We start from the raw sequence: 19375 nt of genomic DNA on the forward strand, positions 1-19375 counted from the left end.
AGGCCCGTGCGCAGGGTCCATTTCCCTGCCCCGCGCAGGGGGGAGAAGACGCCTGAATTTCTAGATCCTGCCCTGGGCCGAGGGTGGGGCCAGACCCCCTGGTGCAGCAACACGAGCCCAGCTGGGGTTAGAAAATAATGTTTATGGTAGAACACCCTGCCTGAAATACAGCCGCCCCCACTGGGGGGGCTCCCCTCTGCCAGCACAAGAACAAGGGGCCCAGCCTCCAGCACAACCCGGGCCAGGACAGCCCCCCACGAGCTGCTGGGCCTCAGGCTGGAGCTAATCTGCCCTGGCCACTGCCAGCCCCCTGGGCTCCACCTGCTCCCACAGCACTGCCCGGGGGAGGGGCTGACTGGATGCAGCAGCTCAGCTCCAGCTAGTCACACCCCCCCACGCCTGTGTCCTGCACTGGGTCCTACCCTCCAGGGACCGTGAGAACTAGGCCAGCAGACTGCCCTGGGCTGAGGCCCGTTCCCCTGGGTGAGGGGCAGTGCCGGGGGACAGAGGGCTCTTGCCGAGCTGCAGGGGGCCCAGCCACGGCCCAGCATGGGGCAGGAATCTCACAGTCCAGACCCCTCCACCAGCAGGGCCCAAAGTCCAGAAGCAGAGCAGGATCCTTGCTGCCTGTTGGCCGCTGTCCCAGCTCCAGGGGGGGCCCCTCAGTCGGCCTTCAGCCCCCCGAAGACAGCCGAGGGGACGCTCTGCTGCTCCAGCTGCACCTCTGCAGGGAGAAAAGGAGGGTGGGTCAGCGCTGAGCCAGGCCCCAGTGCCCAGGCCTGCCCGGCTCCCCGCCTCTGCCCCCCGGGGACACGACCGACCCAGCGGCACCCCTCTGCCCCCTTACCATCAGGCTCATTGTCCTCGCTCTCGCCGCCCTCCTCTTCCTCATCAATGTCAATCTCATCAGGGTTCGCCTGCCTGGAGAGTGCGGCCAGCTCACTGCGCGAGGCATCGCTCCTGCCAACACAGCGGGGGGGAGGGGTGAGCGAGAGGCTGGGACCCTCTGCCCCAGCCACCCCATAGCACAGAGCCACAGCCAGAGGCTGGGCAGCAGAGACCTCCCCAGGGCAGCTGCTCCACAAATAGTCCTGGCCCCCTGCAGCGCACATGGCTCCAGGCCTAAGCCAGGCGCCCCCAAGCAGGCCCCAGCCAGCAGGGAAGGGGTGAGGGCAGAGGGCGGTTAGGGGCTCAGCTGGGGAGAAGCAGAGCAGAGCCATCTCCAGCTATACAGCAGGGGAGCCAAGCCCCAGCATGCCGTGGGGCAGCTGCTCAGATGCATGCTGGGACATGTAGTCTCCACCCGCCGCCCTGTGTGCACACACCTGACGAAGAGGATCTTCTCCTTGGCCCGGGGCTTGTCCCGCTCTGCCTCGGCCGCCAGCTGCTCCGCCCGCTGCTCCAGCAGCTTCATGTCATCCATGCCACTCTGCCCGGGCGCCAGGTCTGACACTGCAACCAGACAGAAGGGGGAATGCCAGGGCCCCGTTGTGGGGTGTGCAGGTGCCCTGCGGCACCCACCACCTGGGGCGGGGGGTAAGGAGGGCGGGGCTGCTTACCAGTGCCCGTGGCGTTGCTGGAGACCTTGAGCATCTGGGAGGCCATGAAGTTGACCTGGGTGTTGTAGGTGGCCTGGACGCTGCGTTTGATGCGCAGCATCTCCCGGATCGTGTCCTCGTTCCCGTGCCGGATCTCAAAGTCCTTCCACGTCTGCCAGAAGGAGCCTGTGGTCTGGGGGGGAGGCAGGGGGTGAGCCCTGCCCGGCCCCACCTCCAGGGCCTGCCCTTCCCCCCAGTACTGGCTGCTAGACCACCCCTGGCAGTGCCTCAGCTTCACCCCCACGGCAGGCCACAGGGCTGGGGGCACGATGCTGGGCATCCCTGGGACACTGAACAATCTAACCCTCCCACCCCCACGCTGCTCTGCAAGACACGCCCCCAGTGTGGGCGGGGGCTCAGGGAGCCCCGCCCCTAGAGAGCTAGGCTTAGTCTAGGGCTGCTGTGCTGGGGCAGGTGGGGAGCCCTGCACCCGGTGACGATGCGGCCCCTACAAATAAGTCCCTCCCCACTCACCCCGGGCTCAGCTCCAGCAGAGAGCGCGACACACCCTCACCCCCGGCTCTGGCTGGCCGGCCGGGGGCAGGCGGGAGGCTCCAGGCCAGCACTGCAGCGTCACAGCAGGGGACAGATCCCTAGTGCCAGCTGGGGAGGGATCAAGCTCTCCACTGCCAGCCGCCCTGCACGAGGCAGAGCCCCCGGCCCCAGCCCCCAGCGCGAGGGTGATCCTGCTCCAACGCCCACCTGGCTGTGCAGAGCAGCCGGGAAACCGGGCCTGGGAACGGCAGTGCCAGGGAAGAGACTGGACGGGATAATCCCACCCCTAGGGCCTCTGCAGTCCTGCCCCGCCCCCCAAGTTCACCCCAGGGCCCTCACCCGGGGGTCGCAGATCTGCGAACAGTAGGAGTAGATGGCGCGGGCCCGGTCGATCTCACCCAGCTTGCACTCCATGTCAGCGAAGCGCTGGCACATCTCCCGGGCGTGCTCGTCCGACAGCACCTGGGCGGGAAGACTGTGAGAGCCGGCCCCTGGCCCCACCCATCTCCCCCCCCCCCCACCGCCGGTCCCTGGCCCCACCCATCTCCCCCCCACCCACAGCCAGCCCCTGGCCCCACCCATCTCCCCCCCCCACCCACAAAGCCAGCCCTGGCCCATCTCCCTACCACCACCCCCCACTGGTCCTGCCCCTCCTCCCCCCTCCCGCCCCCCAAGCCACCGTCCACAACCTCAATCTCCCTTGCCCTCCCCTTCCCCCCCAGGCCCCCCCACCCAGGAGAGCAGCCTCAGCCCCCCCAGATGGACATGACCTACACACAGGGTGGGGGTCAGGATGCCAACTGGGACAGGAAGCCAGTCTAGGGCACCCCAGCACTGGCCCATGTGATTTGGGCGCAGGAGGCTGGGAGGGGTCTCTGCTGCTGAATGGCAGGAAGGCACCCAGGACAGACCAACCTGCCGGCGCAGCGGGGTGGGGGACACTGCTCTAGGCCCACATGTGAAGGAGCCATTTTCATTGGGGGAGGGGAAATCACCAGCTGGGCCCCCCACCAGCCCCGCCCCCCTCACCTCAATGGCCTTCTCGTAGATGCTGCGGGTGTGGGTGACGCCGTAGATCTCGGCCGCCCGCTTGATGTAGATGTTGTACATCTCGTACTGCTCCGCGGGCTGCACGGCCCGCGTGGCCCGCTCGTATACCGCCATGGCATGCCGCGCCAGCCCGAACTCCTCCTCCAGCTTGGCATACAGCAGGTAGATGGCTGCAGGGACGGAGTGCGTCAGGGGTCGGCTGGCACAGGGCACGGCTAAGGGGCATCCTGGCACAGGGCCGCCAGGTGACTGGGGATCACCGTACAAACCCACAGGACCACTGGGGCAGAGGCTGGCAGGGGGCAGTGTACGGGGGTGCTAGCCCTGCCAAGGCCGAGGGTCCAGGCCCTCTTTGCCATGCCGGAGCCGCAGGGCAAGGTGGGGCTGGGCTGCCCACTCAGCACCCCATCCGGCAGGGCGCCCCTTTGCCTGGGGGATTGGAGATTTGACTGGAATCCTGGCCTGGGCCCCCCCACAACCTACTCTTGGCGTATTTCTGGGGGCAGCCGTCCAGCGCCTGCTCGAAGAGGTCGCGGGCACGCTCCAGCTTCTTGCCGCCATAGCGGTCGATGAACTTGGTCAGGTAGGTGTTCCAGATGTCGTACACATTGGGCCAGCGGAAGAGGGAGATGCCCCTCTCGTAGGCCTGCCGAGGGAGATGGGGTGAGCACGGCTGCCCCAGGTCTCCCCCCGCCCAGCCTGTGCCCAGTTGCTGGGGCCCTGCAGCCCTCGGGCCTGCTGGTATCGGGGTGGGGAGGGGAGTTCCCTGACCCCCAGGAAGCAATCACAGCCCCCCACATCCTGGTCTGCACATTAACCCTTTAATCCCCAAGGTGCCACCTCAGAACTCCTCTGACCCAGCCACGCCCACCCGCCTCACCCCATCTCTGCCCCTTCCACCGTCCCTCGCCCTTATTAATGGAGCTCCTCCCCCCCGCCCGCACCTTGAAGCTCTCCTCGAAGTAGGTGTGCTCCTCCAGGAAGAGGGCGTAGTTGATGATGATCTGGGGTGTGGCGATGCGCAGATCCAGGATGCGGTCATACACCGCCTTGGTGGACTAGGAGAGAGGAACAGGCGGGCAGCAGTATTAGATGGGTTACAGTAGGGGCCGCCACGCTCAGGGATCCAGGGGGCCCAGCAGGGTGGGCAGGGGTGGGTTGTAGTGGAGTCCACCCCCCAGCCCCTGCCCACACAGAGCAGGGCACGGCTCTGGCCACCCCTCGGGACCTGGCCCCTGCAGAGGGGCGGGTTTCACTCACCTTGAAGGTGCCCAGACTCTCTTCCAGGTCAGCCAGCATGGACCAGACCTTGAGGGACTTGTACACACGGTTCTGGACGGGCTCCGAGGCGTCAAAGTACTCGGCCTTCTTAGCTGGGATGGCCGTGGCTTTCTGTGGGGCAAGAGCAGAGAGAGCTCAGTGGGGCAGCAAACCCCTGGGTCCAGGGGATTTCACAGCCAGCAGCGCGTGGGGCAGGCAGACTCATTCAGAGACCCACCATGTCCCCCGGCAGGTGTCACTGGCAGGCAGCTTCCACCATCTGTGAGTCAGCAGCATAGCATGGCCCCCACTCTAACCACTAGACCCCACGCCCCTCCCAGAGCTGGGAGTGGAACCCCGGAGTCTGCGCCCTAACCTCGAGATGTCCCTCTCTCCTCCGCCTCTCCAGCAGCTGAAGGGGTGGTTGCCCGGCGCCTGCCCTCATGCCCCACATTGACACCCCCTGGGGAGGGCTGGGCTCACCCGGAGGATGCGCAGAGCCTGGTCGTAGTTCTCGTGGCGCAGCTCCATCTCCCCGTACTCGCACCACACGCTCGCCAGGTCATCTACCTGCCTGAAGTTCACCTTGGTGGCTTTCTCAAAGATGGTCCGGGCCTGGGAGAAGGGAGGGAGGCAGAATCAGAGGGAGCACGGCCCACACCCCATTGGGCCCCTGCCAGCCGGCTCCCCCCTGGACCCTGCCCCTGCCAGCCCACTCCCCCAGGCCCGGGCCCAGCCCCATCCCACTCCCCCCCCCAGGATCCGGCAGGGGCCCAGCCACAGTGCACCCAGCCAGGCAGAAATCCCCCCCCTTCCCTCCCAGGCCCCTCTGCCCTGGCCCCAGCCCCCCAAGGCTGGCATTAACAGGGGGCTCTGCGCAGACTCTCCAGGTGCTCGGGTGATGTTCCTGCCGGGTCCTACACTGATGGGTCCCCTGAGCCAGGGCAGGGCAAGGGGGCAGCTTCTCCTGGCTGTTCTCACCCTCCCCACCCCAATCAACACTTACATCCTCGATCTGCCCATTGTCCTCGTAGAACTTGGCGAAGGAGACCCAGAGCGTGTGTGTCTTGCCGGTGGCCTTGAAGGGGTCGACAGTCTGCACGGCCTCGGTGTAGGTGTTGATGATCTGGGGGGCAGGCGCCAGCGTCACACACAGCCAGAGAGGGACGCGCTCTGCTGAAGGTCTTTGCCAACAGAGCAGCTACAGCAGGGGACGCTGCCCACACAGCCCTTCCCATGTGCCTCCCCCTGCCCCAGAGGGGCGCCCTCCTCGGGGTGAGGGCGGAGTTCAGTCTCCCTTGGCTCCTCGCTGGGGCAAGTTGGTCTCCCACCTTGCGGAGCCCAGTGATGCGTTTCACACACCGCACGGCCATACAATGGAAGCAGCTTTCAGTCATTTCCAGCCTGGGCTGGAACCTGGGTCCCATGCCCTGGCCCCCCGAGACTGGACTGGAACCAGTGACACCCCCCGCCCTCATCCCATGTCCTAGCCTCCGTGGCCAGATCAGAACCGGGGCCTGTGGCCCGTTCCCTGCGCTCCTGCTGTTCTAACGCTCTGGACACATCCCCCAAGACGGCCCAATTCCTTGCTGCCCCAGTCCTCGTGCAGCCACATATACCAGTGACAGACGCGATGAAGTGGGAACATTGTGTCATATTTTTAGGAGTTGTTTGTGCCTCAGTTTCTCCAGAGAGGGGAAGGGGACTGGCTGCTCTCAGGGCAGGCTGAGACAGACGCGGGTACTGCCTCGTTTAATCCCCATAGTAGAGGAGCAGCTGAGAAGACAATGGGAACCCTAAACCCCAGAACACTGACATCTCCGACCAACGAACCAGAGGGAGACAGATGTCCCCACCTCAAGATGCAGAACCACCCCCCATCTTGAGATCAAAGGACTGCAGAGGTCTGAGGTGCGGGACCAGAACTGGCTGCTGGAAGGAGCCGGCGGCTCACACCCGGAGTCTGACCAAGGAGGCCAGATGGAAGGTCAGACAGAAGCATTCAGCAGGGCATGGCTGGGCTCTGGGCTGAGCGGGACCAGTCTCCATCAGGGTCTGTCTCGGCGGGACTTGCTGATTGGAGCGCACAGGCTGACGCAGGGGAGAGGAAGGCCCAGAGGCCCGGTCTCAGGAGGTGAAGCCAGGGGCTTACCCTGGAGGGAGCATGAGACTCCGTGGGGGTCTGGCACACGGGCGGCTTCCTCCGATACTGCTCCAAAGGCGGGAGTGTAGCAGCAATCCTGGGAATCGGTGCCACCAGTGCCACTGGGCTCAGCTCAGGGTGGATGGGGCCAGCGAGGGAGACGTGCACAGCCGGGAAATGCACTGACCCACCTGGGGTTGGAGAGCCCGGGGCAGTGCCAGCCGCACGTCAGCCCCGCACTCCAGCACCCTCTAGGAGGACAGCCCAACACGCTGCATAGCCAGCAACTCATGCCCCCTCGGCAGCTACCACCCCCATCTTACAGACAGGGAAACTGAGGAACAGACAAGAGTCACCTGGTCTCTCAGCATCCCCGAGCCAGAAACCCCATATTGAGCCACGCTGCATGATCCTGCGCCCCCAGTACACTGCACTGCAGTCCGCACCTGCCTCGTGCAGCACTGATTCGGAGGGGAGATTTGTCCCACACCAGAGGTGGCTGCATCTCAGCACCAGAAAAGGAATCGATGTACGAACAGCTCCTGCGAGCTCCACCCCAGAGGCAGCTGCATCTCTGCCCATCTCCCAACTCCCCTGGGATGCCAGGAGGTCTGACTGCATGGGGGGCACAGGTAGGGTCGCCATGCTGAGAAGGCAGAGCCCCCTGATGAGTGGGTGACCCAGCATGCTGCCGTGGGGGAAGGGGCTGTCCCTACCTCTCGGGGTTTGCCCTCGTAAAGCTTCACGCGCTTGTGCCACTCGTGGACGTTGTGAGGGTTCTGGCGCAGCAGCACGCTGTTGAGCAGCAGGGGCCGGCGCGTGATCAGCTGCTCAAAGCGAGCCAGGCGCAGCTCCAGGTCCACATCATCTGTCGTGGGGAGAGGAACAGGCAGATCAACCACTGCTGCGGCGCCCCTGCAGCAGCCTGGCCACACACAGCGTGCAGGTGACAAGCTGGTGCATCGCCAGCTGCCAGACCCCCCCTCAACTCATCCCCATCGTCAAGAACCTCCAGCCCCCTAGGCCAACTCAGCATGGTCCTCCCACCCCATTGTGGGCTATGAACCAACCACCCAGAACAGGAGCCTGCACCCTGCTCTGGTCTGTGACCTGCCTCAGACCCAGCCAGAAACACGGATCAGAACTGGAGAGCAAAGACACTGCAGCCCTCCAAGCCGGGGACAGGAAAGTGTTTAATAGTCACCGTTTCTACCCCCCTCAGATTAGAATGGCACCGGCAGGGAGCGAGGGGCAGGATCCCCAGCACACCAAGGGACAGAACTAGCCCTGTCTTACACACAGGGAAGCTGAGGCAGAGACCCAGGAATCCTAACTCCCAGCCCAACCCACTGGGTCCAGCAGGATCTCTGTCCTCCACCCCATCTGAGCTGTCATTTGTGCCTCCCACACAGAGCAATCAACTGCCAGGGTCTGGAGGCCAAATGTACGTGGTGTAACTGCAGAAGTCAGCATCGCCCCCTGCCCCCCAGGGCTACACTTGGGGCTCTGCCTTCCTGGGCACAGGCTGGCCGATCCCTGCTCTGTGTCCCAGTGTCACCTGCTGGGGGGGTCCGGCCCCTACTCACCCTCCTCCTCCTGCCCCAGCTCCGAGGTGGTCTCCATCTTGGCCGCGATCATGCTCTCCTCGAACTGGGCATAGCTGTCAAACACCTGGGTGAAATCCCGCACCGTCATTACCGTCTGGATGGCCTCCTCGTACACGTCCCGGGCCTGAGACACACGACACCGTGAGCACAGGGCAGAGCCCCAGGCTCCCTGCCCCTGCCCCACAAGGGCACCCTCCAAGCCAGCTCCCAGGGTAGAAATGGGAGCTATGGCACCTCTAGCCAGATAAGCCCCCCATGAGCCCTTGCCCTGCGCCGAGATGCAGTCACCTCTGGGGTGGGGAACGGGGGCAGTATATACAGGGATCCCTCACCCGGTGCTGAGATGAAACTGCCTCTGGGGTGGGGCATGGGAGTTGTTTAGTCCCTTGCTTAGTACTGAGATGCGGCTGCCTCTGGGGTGGGGTGCAGCAACTGTTTGTAGTAGAGAAAGAGAGTCTGGAGCACTGGGCCTGGTGCAAAACTCAAGGCCTGAACCAGAGGCTGCGAACCACAGTCAGATCATGTAGTGAAGTAAATGCTTACAAGGTCACGGTTGGGCATGTGAACTCGGCAAAGAGTCCTAGACACTCGACATTTACGGAGCTAGAAATTAGACTAGTACAAAATAAAATGAGTTGCCAAAACAATAAATGAGATGGCTTTGTCCAATACATCAGGAACAAGGAGAGGTAACAAACAGACGCCATCACACACACAAGGCGGCAGGTAAGTTGTTTGCCTCAGTCTATGAGTCGCCGTTACCTTTTGTGTGGCCGAGGGGACAGCAGAAATTCCCACTGCTGACTGAGCCACCCCTTGCCACTGGGCACTCCTCTTCTAGTGCACCCGTAGCTCCCAGGGGATGCCAGGACTGTGCCTTAAGGGCAACAAACCTGGCCGAGCATCTGTGTCACCGAACCGTGCCGAGGGTATTTCTTCGTAAGCAACGTCGAGGTCGGTCTGCTGAATTAGCAGGCTGCACCCTCTGCTTGTGCTGATGCCATGGGGGCTCCAAGCACAGAAGCACTGAGCAGCCCTAACAGCTTAGCACCAGCAACATCCCACCCTGCTACACTGTTTAATCAGCACCTGGCAACACCGCACAGCGGGAGAGGATTCAACGTTACTGCACGAGGTGCCTTCGAAACACTGACTGGTTGAAGCGACAGAAGAGCTTAGGTGAGGAAAGGAACAGCCCCTAACTCACTCTGGGGGATGCCGAGGGGCGGCTGTAGCACACTGGATTGGGCTTGGACACGAGGGTTAATATCCTCGCTGCTGAGAAATGTGTCACAGGCTCTTCCGTGACCGCGTAGCGCTGTGCGCGCTGTTTCCACCCCAGAGGCGGGCACACTCCAGCACCAGGGCAGATGTGCCTTGGGCGCCTTCCAGAGGAGAACGGCCAGGCAAACAGGCGCCACCCCAGTGCCTGAGGGGGTGGGGAAGCCCATCTGCTCTCCACATTGCTCTGATGAACTCAGACCCCCTGCATCGCTGCTGGCCTGGGAGGCATTCCCCAACCTGCTTCCCTTCCTCCTCCCCCCGACTGCCCTGGTCTTTGCAGCACCTCCCGCCCAGCTCGCAGGCCCCCCAATTTCAGGATCCAGTTCAAATGTCCCCCACCCTGCTTCAAAACCCCCCCGAGATTCAGCTTGCCTGTCCCTGGCTCCTGTCACCTCCCCTCCACAGATCACTTAGCACCAGCCTTCTCCCCACAGCTCGTGGAGGCTTCCTTCTCCTCTCTCCCACTCCACCCCACCTTTTTTCTCCATCCTCTCAGCTCGTGATTCACTAACCCTTTGGGGGCCCACGCTGCACCCAGCCATGCAGCCTCCTGGGATGCTGCTTCCCCAGCACCGTTAACCCCTGCACCCCCACAGACCAGCATTCAGGGGTTATACACCAGCTGCCCCTCATAAGAATGGCCATACTGGGTCAGACCCATGGTCCATCTAGCCCCGTGTCCTGTCTTCACAGTGGCCATTGGCAGCTGCTTCAGAGGGAATGAACAGAACAGGTAACCATCAAATGATCCATCCTGTCAGCCATTCCCAGCCTCTGGCAAACAGCCATCCCTGCCCATCCTGGCTAACAGCCACTGTGGGACCTGCCCTCATGAGCTTTTCTAGTTCTTTTTTGAACCCTGTTGTAGTCTTGGCTTTCACGACATCCCCTGGCAAGGAGTTCCTTCTGTTCCTTTTAAACCTGCTGCTGCACTGGGCGACCCCTCACAGCGGGAAAGCCTTTGCCGGCAGCAAGTGCCACTCCCAGAGCAGCCTGCATGGCCGGTGCTCGTCCCTATGAACCCCCGGGCAGGCTTCGCCCACCCTCCCCAGGTACCTTCTCAAAGTGCCCGCTGCGGATGTAGTAGTCAGCCAGGGAGCACCAGAGCTTGCCCAGCTGGTCGGTGAAGCGGGTGAGGCCTCCGCGGATGATGGCCCCCACGTTGAGGGACCTCACCTTGTCGGGGTTCTGGGAGATGAGGTCACACAGCTCGTGCCACAGCTGGAGGGGAGACGAGACATCAGGCCATCACGCCTGGAGCTCACAGGTCCTGGGGCCTATCCCCCAAGACCATGGCAGCTACTCCAGGTTCCTGCCCTGGCTTGGTTTGCACATCTCTGCCCATCCTCTTCACCTCCCAACACCCCTGGGGCCCAGGCCCCCCCTCCCCTCCTGCTGCCCTGCCCGGCACAGGCCAGGATGCGAGACCCTCTGCGTGGTGGCAGCGCTCGGGGGGGACTAGCAAGAGCTGGGACGCAAGACATCCTTAAGGGGAGGGGGCAAGGGGAGGTATGAGCAGCGGGGTGGCCGACTGGCACCACTGCCCCCTCAGAGGGGGAGCCCCGCCCTGGCAACATGGGCACCTCACCTGGTAGTTGGATTTCCCCTCCTTGGAGACAAACCTCTCGTCATTGACCACAATGGCAAGGCGGAGGGCAGCCTCGTCCAGCCGGTCGATGGAGCGCAGGTATTCGATGTATTCCTCGGCATTCTCAGGGCTCAGCTGCAGCACACAGAGCGGGGGATGAGCTCGCCTGGCACCCTGGCACCCCACCCCATCCCCCACCACACGATCCTAGCCCTGGAGTGGGGAGAGCTGGCACAGGCATTAATGGAGTCAGCACCACTAACAGATATGATTAATTACGGCATTGCCAGCAACGTCCAGGCGGCAGCTAGTTAGTTCATCCCCTAGCCCCACCCCAGGCTTTTACAGGCTAACATTACCCGCCACTGCACAGCTGCCCCGATCTCAGAGCACTTCCCAGATCGCTAACCCCACAGCCCTGAGCGAGGGGGAACTGAGGCACGGAGCGAGGAAGTAAGTTGCCAGAGGGCCCACAGCTAGCTGAGGCAGGGACCAGCGGAAGGACAGTGCAGTACTTTGGGTGCTAACCTGGGATCAGGAGACCCCAGTCCAATTCCCTGCTCCGCCACAGCTTCCCTGTGGGACTACGGGAGCTTGGACTCAGAGCCTCTGCCTCCATTGCAAACATGCGCTGCAGCTGGCTGTGGTGAGGTTTGGGCTGGATTTTGACCCTCTAAGGAGCAGAAGCTCCCAGGCCTTTGTTCCAATGCTGTAGCTCCACTGTGCAGACGGGCAAAGCCAGATGGGACAGTTCACAGGGTAGCAGCTCAGGAAAGCAGAGATCAGGGAAGGAGGCTGGCGCCCTTACCTTCAGGTACCTGCGATAGACTCGCACAGCCGTCTCGGGCAGTGGGTACAAGCGCACAAATTTCAGGTAGAGGGGCCAGATGCGATGGTGCTGCGTGATGGGCAGTGCCCGAAGTGCCCGGTCAAAGGTCCTGCGTGTGCGGGTGATCCGGCACTGGTCCATGAGGAACTGGCAGTAATCCAGCCAGATCCGGGGCATCTGTGGTGCACAAGGCAGGACCGGTTACCAGGGCATCGGGGCAGGCCCACGGGAAGGGCCCGACTCCTCCCATTATGGTTGTACTGCCACCATGCTGTGGGCACAGCTGTCCCCAAGGACGAAACCCCTTCTCGCTAAGGAGGGAAGCCCCACCCCCAACAGCGTGGGCACCTCACCCGGCAGTTGGATTTCCCCTCCTCCCTCTTGGTTGCATTCCGGCCACAGCAGCGGGTAGACAAGGCTTAGGGGGGCAGAGGGGTTTCTCAAGAGAACCCTACAGAGCCGTGGGCCTCGAAGTTGCTGGTTCCAATGCAGCCCGAGGCCAGAAGTGACTGACAGCCACCAGTGGAGTTACATGACATGAGCTTGCTGGGTCTAAGACAGCTTCCTGCTGGCCCCCACCCACAGCTCATTAGCAAGCTGAGCAGAATGAGGCCTGGCCAGTGCTGATGCACAATGACTATTGATGGCATAGGAGAGCTGGCCCTGCGGCTGCCCAGGCTATGCCCATTCTGGAGGCACACATGGGACTCAGAGCAGGCAGGTGGTGGTCCATGGGCAGGGTCGGGGAGGGGGAAGAGAGTCCATGGTTGGTGATGATGCCCGGGATACAAGGGATCCATGGTTGGGTGGTCTATGCAGGTGGGGACAAAACCTGGGGCAGGGCTGTCCATGGTTGGGACTGGGCCATGTAGACAGCTTTCAACACCCCTGCCCTTGCCGGGGGGAGGGAGGGGTCTATCTATCACCATGAGGCCCAGTGGCTTCGCCACTCATCGCTGTGCCCCAGACCCACCCACACCCCAGGCCTCCCCATACCTTGTGCATGAAGACGAGGGCACGCTCATGGCAGTTGTTCACCTCCTCATAGCCAGGGTCAGTCACACACCTGTTCTTCACCTGCTTCCGGCGCTGCTTAAGGTAGTTGTACCACAGCTTGTAACTGCAAACACCACGGAGTTGTCACTACCAGGGGTTTCTGTAGCCTGCGCTCCTGTCCCGCCTCTCACAGCACCTCCTGCTGGGAGAGGCTAGGAGTATGATAGCTGGGAGCGTCCCATTTCCAGAGCACCTGCGCTTTTCTGCAGTGCTTCCCACATGAGATCACAGCAGTTGTGAGCTCCTGAAGGGTCTGTCTACACTGCGATCAGAAGGGTAACTGCACTAGCTTTGATCCAGTGAGCTTTAACAGCAGCAGCACAGACACAGCAGCACAGGCTTTACAAACGTGCCCATGAGCTCGGGTGTGGGCTCGACCAGCTAGCTTCACTGCCACTTTAATGGAGCTAGCTCGGGTGTGTCTACACATGCTGCAGTCACACCTCTGACTGCAGTGTAGACATGCCCAAACAGTTCTCCATGCCTGAAGGAAGAGACTCAGTCCCCATACCCTTCCTCCCAGCCACATACCTGCCTGGCAGCTCCTTGAGGGCTCTCTCGTAGATCAGGTTCAACACATGCCGGGGAGCGTTCTGCTTGAACTCAATGTAGCGGATCCAGCACTTGACAGAGAAGGGGTTGCGCAGAATTTCTTCCTCATATTGCAGATCTTCCTCCTCCTGTATGTGGGGAGAATGGGTTAGAGGCTTATGCCGAGGAATCTCCAGGCACTAGCAGCACCGCTTCAGAGCAGTGTTCAGAGTCTGTTTAGTAGAGAAACCATCAAGGGAATCCTCAATTTTAAAACTCCATTTTCCTTTATTTAACGCAACCCGTTTCCTTTGCTCCCTCCATGCTGGCAACCTGTTTTATTAACATGGGGCTGCTCAGGGTTATGGACTGACTGGTTTATCTAAACATGCTGGTTTATTATTGTAGGGTTGCCGAGAAGGACCAGGCTTTGCAGATGTGGTTTTGTCACTACAGGGTTGCTCAGAACTACACACACACACTCCAGCTTGGTACTGGATAGTCGCATCAGAGCCAAGCTGGGATGTCAAAGGCCGAGCCTTGCACCTCGGCTCCCGTGCTGAGGCCTGGGCGAGGGATCACGGCACAGGAGCTGCTCCAGCCCCGGCTGTGACAGGCAGGGACACTCGAGGGTGACTGGGTGCTCCGGGCTCCAACTTTGCAAACCCCCGGCTCTGCCCAGCGAACCCCTGCCTCGCAGGGTGGGGGAGGACACCAGGCGGGGATGGGGCAGGTCTGAGTCTATGGGGGTGGGGGCAGCGCTGGGGTCCAGGAGAGCTTAGAGGGCAGAGCTGGCACTATGGGGCGGACAAGGTGGGGCTCTGAGCCCATGGGGCGCTCGGGGACGGGCTGAGTCCGGGGGGGGTGGGGAGGGGCAGCACTGGGGGGCTCTGGGTCCATGGGAAGGGGGCAGGGCTGGGTCTGGAGGGCGGGGCTCTGGGTCCAAGGGGGAAGGGGGCGGGGCTCCGTGGCCGTGGGGGCTGCGCTAGACGGAGCCTAACGGCCCGGGCCGGGGACGCGCCCTGGGGTACGGTGGCCCGAGAGGACATGCCCCGCCCCGCCCGGGGACTCACGAAGAAGAGATCCGGCTTCCCCGCGCCGGCGGCCCCCGGCGTCTCCTCCAGCTCCGGCATCGCGGCTACGCCAGACGCTGCTGCCCGGCCCCGCTCACCCGCACCGAGCCACCGACCGCACCGCCAGGCCCCGCGCGCGGCGATGACGCAAGCAGCGACGCGGTCTCTCCGCGTCAGGGGGCCGCCATCCCGCGGGGAAGTCGCCCATTGGCTAAGGAGGCCGCACTTGCTTCCGGCGAAGTGACACAGCCCGGGAGCAGTTCCGCCCAGGCGCCATCTTTACTCCGGGCATCGGGGAGCGGGTCCCGCCCCTCCTCCGGGTTTTCAACCAATGACCGAAGCTGATGCTGCGCGCCAGCCAATAAACGTCGAGTTTGGTGCCGGGTGTGAGAGCGCGGAAGCGGCCGACGCCGCGGTTCCGGAAGGGAGAGAGGGGACGGAGACAAACCGGAAGGGGTGGGGAGCGCAGGCGCGGCGGGTGGGAGCAGCATGGGGGTGAAGATCGAGGTGTTTCGGGTCAGTGGCAGACACGGAGCCTGTGCGGCGCAGGGGGGCGGATGTGGATCGGCCGGGCCGGGGGGCTGCTGCGTTGGGGCTGTTAGGGCCCTAGTGGGGACAGAGGGGCCTGCAGGGTGCGTGATGGGGGCGGGGGTGTCTGTGGTTGGGGGCGGGGTCTGGGGGAGGGGGTGTCTGTGGTTGGTGGCTGATGGCCTCTGTCTCTGTCCGTTTGTCCTGGCAGACCAGTCTCATTCGTGTTACCCATAGGTGCCCCCCATCCCCGGGCCTGGTAGCCCAGCATGAGCTCTGCCCGTGACCCACAACCCAATTTGGGGCCCGGCCTCTGCCCATGGGCGCTGGCCCCTTCCCACAGAGAGAGGGGCTGGGCTGGGGTGTCCTGCTACCAGGGTGGAGGGTGCCGTATAAAGACCCGACTACTAGTTGGAGCTAATGGACCAGCACTGAGCACCTCTGAGGGGAAGGGGAGTTGGGAGCCCGGGGCTGGCTGCCCCTGGAGCTGGGACAGATGAGGTTAAAAAAAAATTAAAATGGAAACTCCTCCTTATAGAGTATCCCGGAAAAGCAGGAAACGAGCCTGTAGGTCGAAGCAGAGAGCTCAGGCTGCCAGCCCCAATCTGTGGCAGCTCCAGGCAGACTTGAAGATGGGGCAGCCCGCTAGTAGTATGGTGGGATCCAATGTGGCCTGAGACGCTGGGCAGCTCAACAGGAGGGTAGTAGGAATTCTTCCCCCACCCCAGTCCTTTTCCCTAGGGATGGCATGTTTTAGGGGTAGGAGAGGGATGGGACTCCACCATTGTGGCCCTGAGAAGGGGGTGACCTTGCAGTGGGTATGGAGACTCCCCCATGCTCTGACAATTTGCTACAGTTTCATCTCATGACGTTTTAAGGCAACGTTCAGCAATTGTATAAAATGTCTCCGGGAAACACGCAGCCAGGTCCTTCCTCCTAAGGGGAAAATGCTTTGGCACCAGCCTTGCAAAATGCTATTGGTCCAGACACCTTTGGGGGTCAACTTAGCCAGGTGTCTAAGCTGTCATTAGTTATTTCATGGATCCCGAGGAGAAGAGGAGACTTTGAAAGAAAAGATGCATGCGCACAAATTTCCTGGACCAGTACATTTTAATGTGACTTAGCTTTGATCAAGGCCTGATCTATACTTAAAATGTACAGCAGTGTAGCTCTGTCGGGCAGGGATGTGAAAAAGCCACACCCCCTTGTGACAGAACTATGCTGACAAAACCTCCAGTGTAGATGCAGCTATGTCAATGGAAGAGAGGCTCTGTCAGCAGAGCTAACATCTAGGCAGTTGTTCTAACATTGGCCGAAAAAGTCCTGTCGCTGTGTGCTCCGTCTACGCTAGGAGCTATGCTGGTGTAGGGTCTGTAGTATGTACATAACCTACCTGAAGGTGCGCTGAGTTCATCCCTGCCATGTACTTCGCCGGGGCTTTGCTTAACTGGGCTGAGCAGTACCTGTGGTTTCATGCAGGCTATCCTTGTTTAAGGTGTTTGGTGCAGCTCACTTCAGTGTTCCCCCTTTCCTCTCTTTCTCTGCAGATGGTTCTGTATTTGACTTTCCCTGTTGCCATGTTCTGGATCTCTAATCAAGCGGAATACTTTGAAGAATATGTCATCAAAAGGAAGGTTAGCCTGGCGTTCTCCTTGGGGAGAGCAGTGCAAGCTAGTGATTAGTGCAGGTACCGTGGGGGAGGACTCTAGGAGGGCAGTATGGGCTAGTGATTAGAACAAGGGGGTGAGGGTTCAGTCAGAGCTCATGGAGGGGAGTTGGGAGTAATGTCTGTAGAGGGTGTTTCCTGGAGCTGACCAGACAGCTGCACTGACTTTGTTTGCCATGCCCTGCTCTTTCTCCACCTCTGCTAGGAGAGAGACCTGGTCAGGAGCTGTTGTTAAAAGGGGTGGGAGAGGCAGACATCCCAGCAGGGTCTGTTGGATCCATTTCTCCTTCCCATCTGGGCCAGTAATGGCACTAGCTCCCCTGCTGGGTAAGACTGGCCCCGGCACTCCCCTCTGACCGGTAATCCTCACAGATGCCTGCATTTCTGTTTCCACAGAGGGAGATCTTCCCACCTGATGACGACATCCGGGTAAGTGTGCTCCTCCCCACCACCCCCGTGAACCTTGCTGAGGCCATGTCCCAGCTCTGGAGGCCTCTGCTGAGCACCTCTCCCTCAGGACATCCGCTAACCTGCCCACTGCAGGTCATTGGGGTTACCAGCCATTGGGGGGTTGGATTTACCCCCCAGCCATGTGCCCTCACCTGCAAGGCCTTGCTGGGGTAGCTTGTCTCAGGCAGAGCAGAAGGATAAAGCTCTCCCCATTGCCTTCAAAGCATTGTGTGGCAAAGACTCAGCTGCTTCGACCCTTCCCCGTCTGTAGCACTAGAACCAGGCAGTTACCTGGTGTCCCCAAGTGCTCTGTAGCTGTCCCAGTCTCAGCCCCTCCCATCCCAGGACTCAGTTGGGGTTTGGAGAAGCAGCTTGCCCAGCCCCTGGAGGGTTTGGAACCAGCATGAGGAGTTCTGTGTGTCTGTCTGTCCGTCCTTCCCCACCAGTAAGAGATCTGCGTTAACGCTACCTTGGGGAGTTAGTCCATTAGCTGCAGCAGCACCAGAGCTGGTTTCTTGAGTTGCCCTCTAACCGCTAGAGGGCAGCAGGATCCCTCCCGCCTCCACCCGTCAGTGTGTCAGGCTCTGAGGAGACCTGGGAGGGAGATGGTCCCCAGAGGGCTGCGGTGTGGGGGGCGTGAAGCAGCTGAACTGCGTACTGACACATCCCCTCCGTCTGTGCCTTAGAGGAAGGAGCTGGAAGATTTTAAGGAGCGGATGCGGAAGAGGAATGAAGAGCGGCGCCTGCGCGTGTCCCAGCAGTGACAGCACTTTCCGCCCCCCCGAGCTGGATTGAGGGAGATGGGAGCATGGCCTGGGGTGGGTGATGGACCCCCCCCCCTCCACACACACAGTTTCACACATCATCTTTGCAAGTTGCCGCCAAGAGGCTGTCAGGGATGCTGACCCCTTGGTGCCGGCCTGGCTGCTGTCAGCTGCCCTCCATGGAGACCTGCAGGCGTGGGGGGTGAAGAGAGCTGTAGATATAATGGCAGAGGGGGTTAATAGCAAATAGAATAACCCCCTGTCTGCTCTTGGGTGCTGGGGGGCTTTGCTTCTGCTCGTTAGTTAATCCTCACAGCCCTTCTGGGCAGGAGGGGAGGAGGCTCAAAGGGAAACCAGCTCTGGCTGGAATGTCTCTCCACCCCCAGTCCCTGGTTCTGCCACATACTTCCTGTGACCTTGGACAAATCCCTTCCCTTTGCTGTGCCTCAGTTTCCCCGCCTGCATGAGAGGGCAGGGGTTGTAGCTTGAGGGTGATATGGCTGAGTTAAAAATTGCTTTGAGCTCCTCCGCTGGGCGGTGCCAGGGAAAGGCGCAGTGATGCGCGAGCAGTGCAGGGATTTGGGGCCAACGTCAGGCACGTGAGCTTGGCAGTGAGAAGATCTGTTTCAGCTTGTGGCGTGTTGTGACCTGGGCTGACAGACTGGGTGGATCTAGCGAGGGAGGCAGGAAGATGGAGCCCCCGCACCAGCTGGCAGCGCTGCAGGAGAGGATGGTGGCACTTTGGCCAGCAGGAGTATGGAGTCACTGCCTTCTCTCTGGAGGGAGGAGGTGCCGACCCTCTGGAGAGCACACTGTGTTCTGGCTCCAGGAATGAGCCCGAGGCATTGCCCTGGCGCTGTCTGACTCCAGTCTCCTCCCGCTGGGACGTGGCTGGACGATGTGGCTTTTCCAGTCTCTGCTGTATGTTGCCGAGTGTCCTGCTCAGATGCGGCACCGTGAGGAGGTGAAATCTGCCCCGCTGCTATGGTGGCTGACTCCGTTGACTTCAGCGGGATGGGGCGAAGTGTGTGGGGAAAAATCTTCCAGTAAATGCATCCCACCTCCCCTGGAGGCACTTACTCTGCGTGTCTGTGTCCTGGCCTCGCCTAGCTCTTGCTTGAACTGACTAACAAAATCCTCTACCATGAGATCATGTGCTGACCCCCCGTTTGCCTCTGGGCTGCTCGCTTGGCCTGATCTCAGGGCTGGAGGCAAATCCCCTGGTGCAGCAGCTTCCCTCTCTCCTTATCTTCCATGGGCTGAGGCCTCTACTCTTGCAACCTGGCTCCAGCATTAGCTGCACAAAGGTCCCATTGGGCTCTGTCTAGCCCACTGATCCCAGGGCTATCTCCAAGGGGATGCACCCCCGGGCTTTGGCCTGTCTGGTGGATATGTGCTGAACTCTGCTCATTGGGTCCTGGGCCGCGTTGCAGTGCTAGCCCCTTGGCCCTGC

At 61.5% G+C, this 19375-nt stretch overlaps 2 protein-coding genes across 2 annotated transcripts; one reads left to right on the forward strand and one right to left on the reverse strand.

Moving 5' to 3' along the window:
* Positions 1-164: 164 nt before the first annotated feature.
* Positions 165-14664, reverse strand: XAB2 (XPA binding protein 2). Its single transcript, XM_067544633.1, has 19 exons — positions 14515-14664; positions 13442-13590; positions 12851-12974; positions 11834-12031; positions 11026-11160; positions 10494-10658; positions 8133-8277; positions 7263-7414; positions 5410-5529; positions 4887-5018; positions 4404-4535; positions 4088-4201; positions 3627-3789; positions 3123-3313; positions 2433-2555; positions 1560-1731; positions 1326-1452; positions 848-960; positions 165-724 (listed from the first exon to the last, which is right to left on the reverse strand). The coding sequence occupies exons 1-19, from the start codon at positions 14572-14574 to the stop codon at positions 663-665; spliced, it is 2577 nt and encodes an 858-aa protein (XP_067400734.1). The 5' UTR covers positions 14575-14664; the 3' UTR covers positions 165-662.
* Positions 14665-14941: 277 nt separating this feature from the next.
* PET100 (PET100 cytochrome c oxidase chaperone) lies at positions 14942-19001 on the forward strand. Its single transcript, XM_067544635.1, has 4 exons — positions 14942-15030; positions 16590-16676; positions 17105-17137; positions 17845-19001. The coding sequence occupies exons 1-4, from the start codon at positions 15004-15006 to the stop codon at positions 17920-17922; spliced, it is 225 nt and encodes a 74-aa protein (XP_067400736.1). The 5' UTR covers positions 14942-15003; the 3' UTR covers positions 17923-19001.
* Positions 19002-19375: the final 374 nt, after the last annotated feature.

This window comes from Emydura macquarii, unplaced genomic scaffold (genome assembly GCF_026122565.2).
Source record: "Emydura macquarii macquarii isolate MOO-44397 ecotype Brisbane River unplaced genomic scaffold, CSIRO-AGI_Emac_v2 contig_1002, whole genome shotgun sequence".
NCBI lineage: Eukaryota > Metazoa > Chordata > Testudines > Chelidae > Emydura > Emydura macquarii.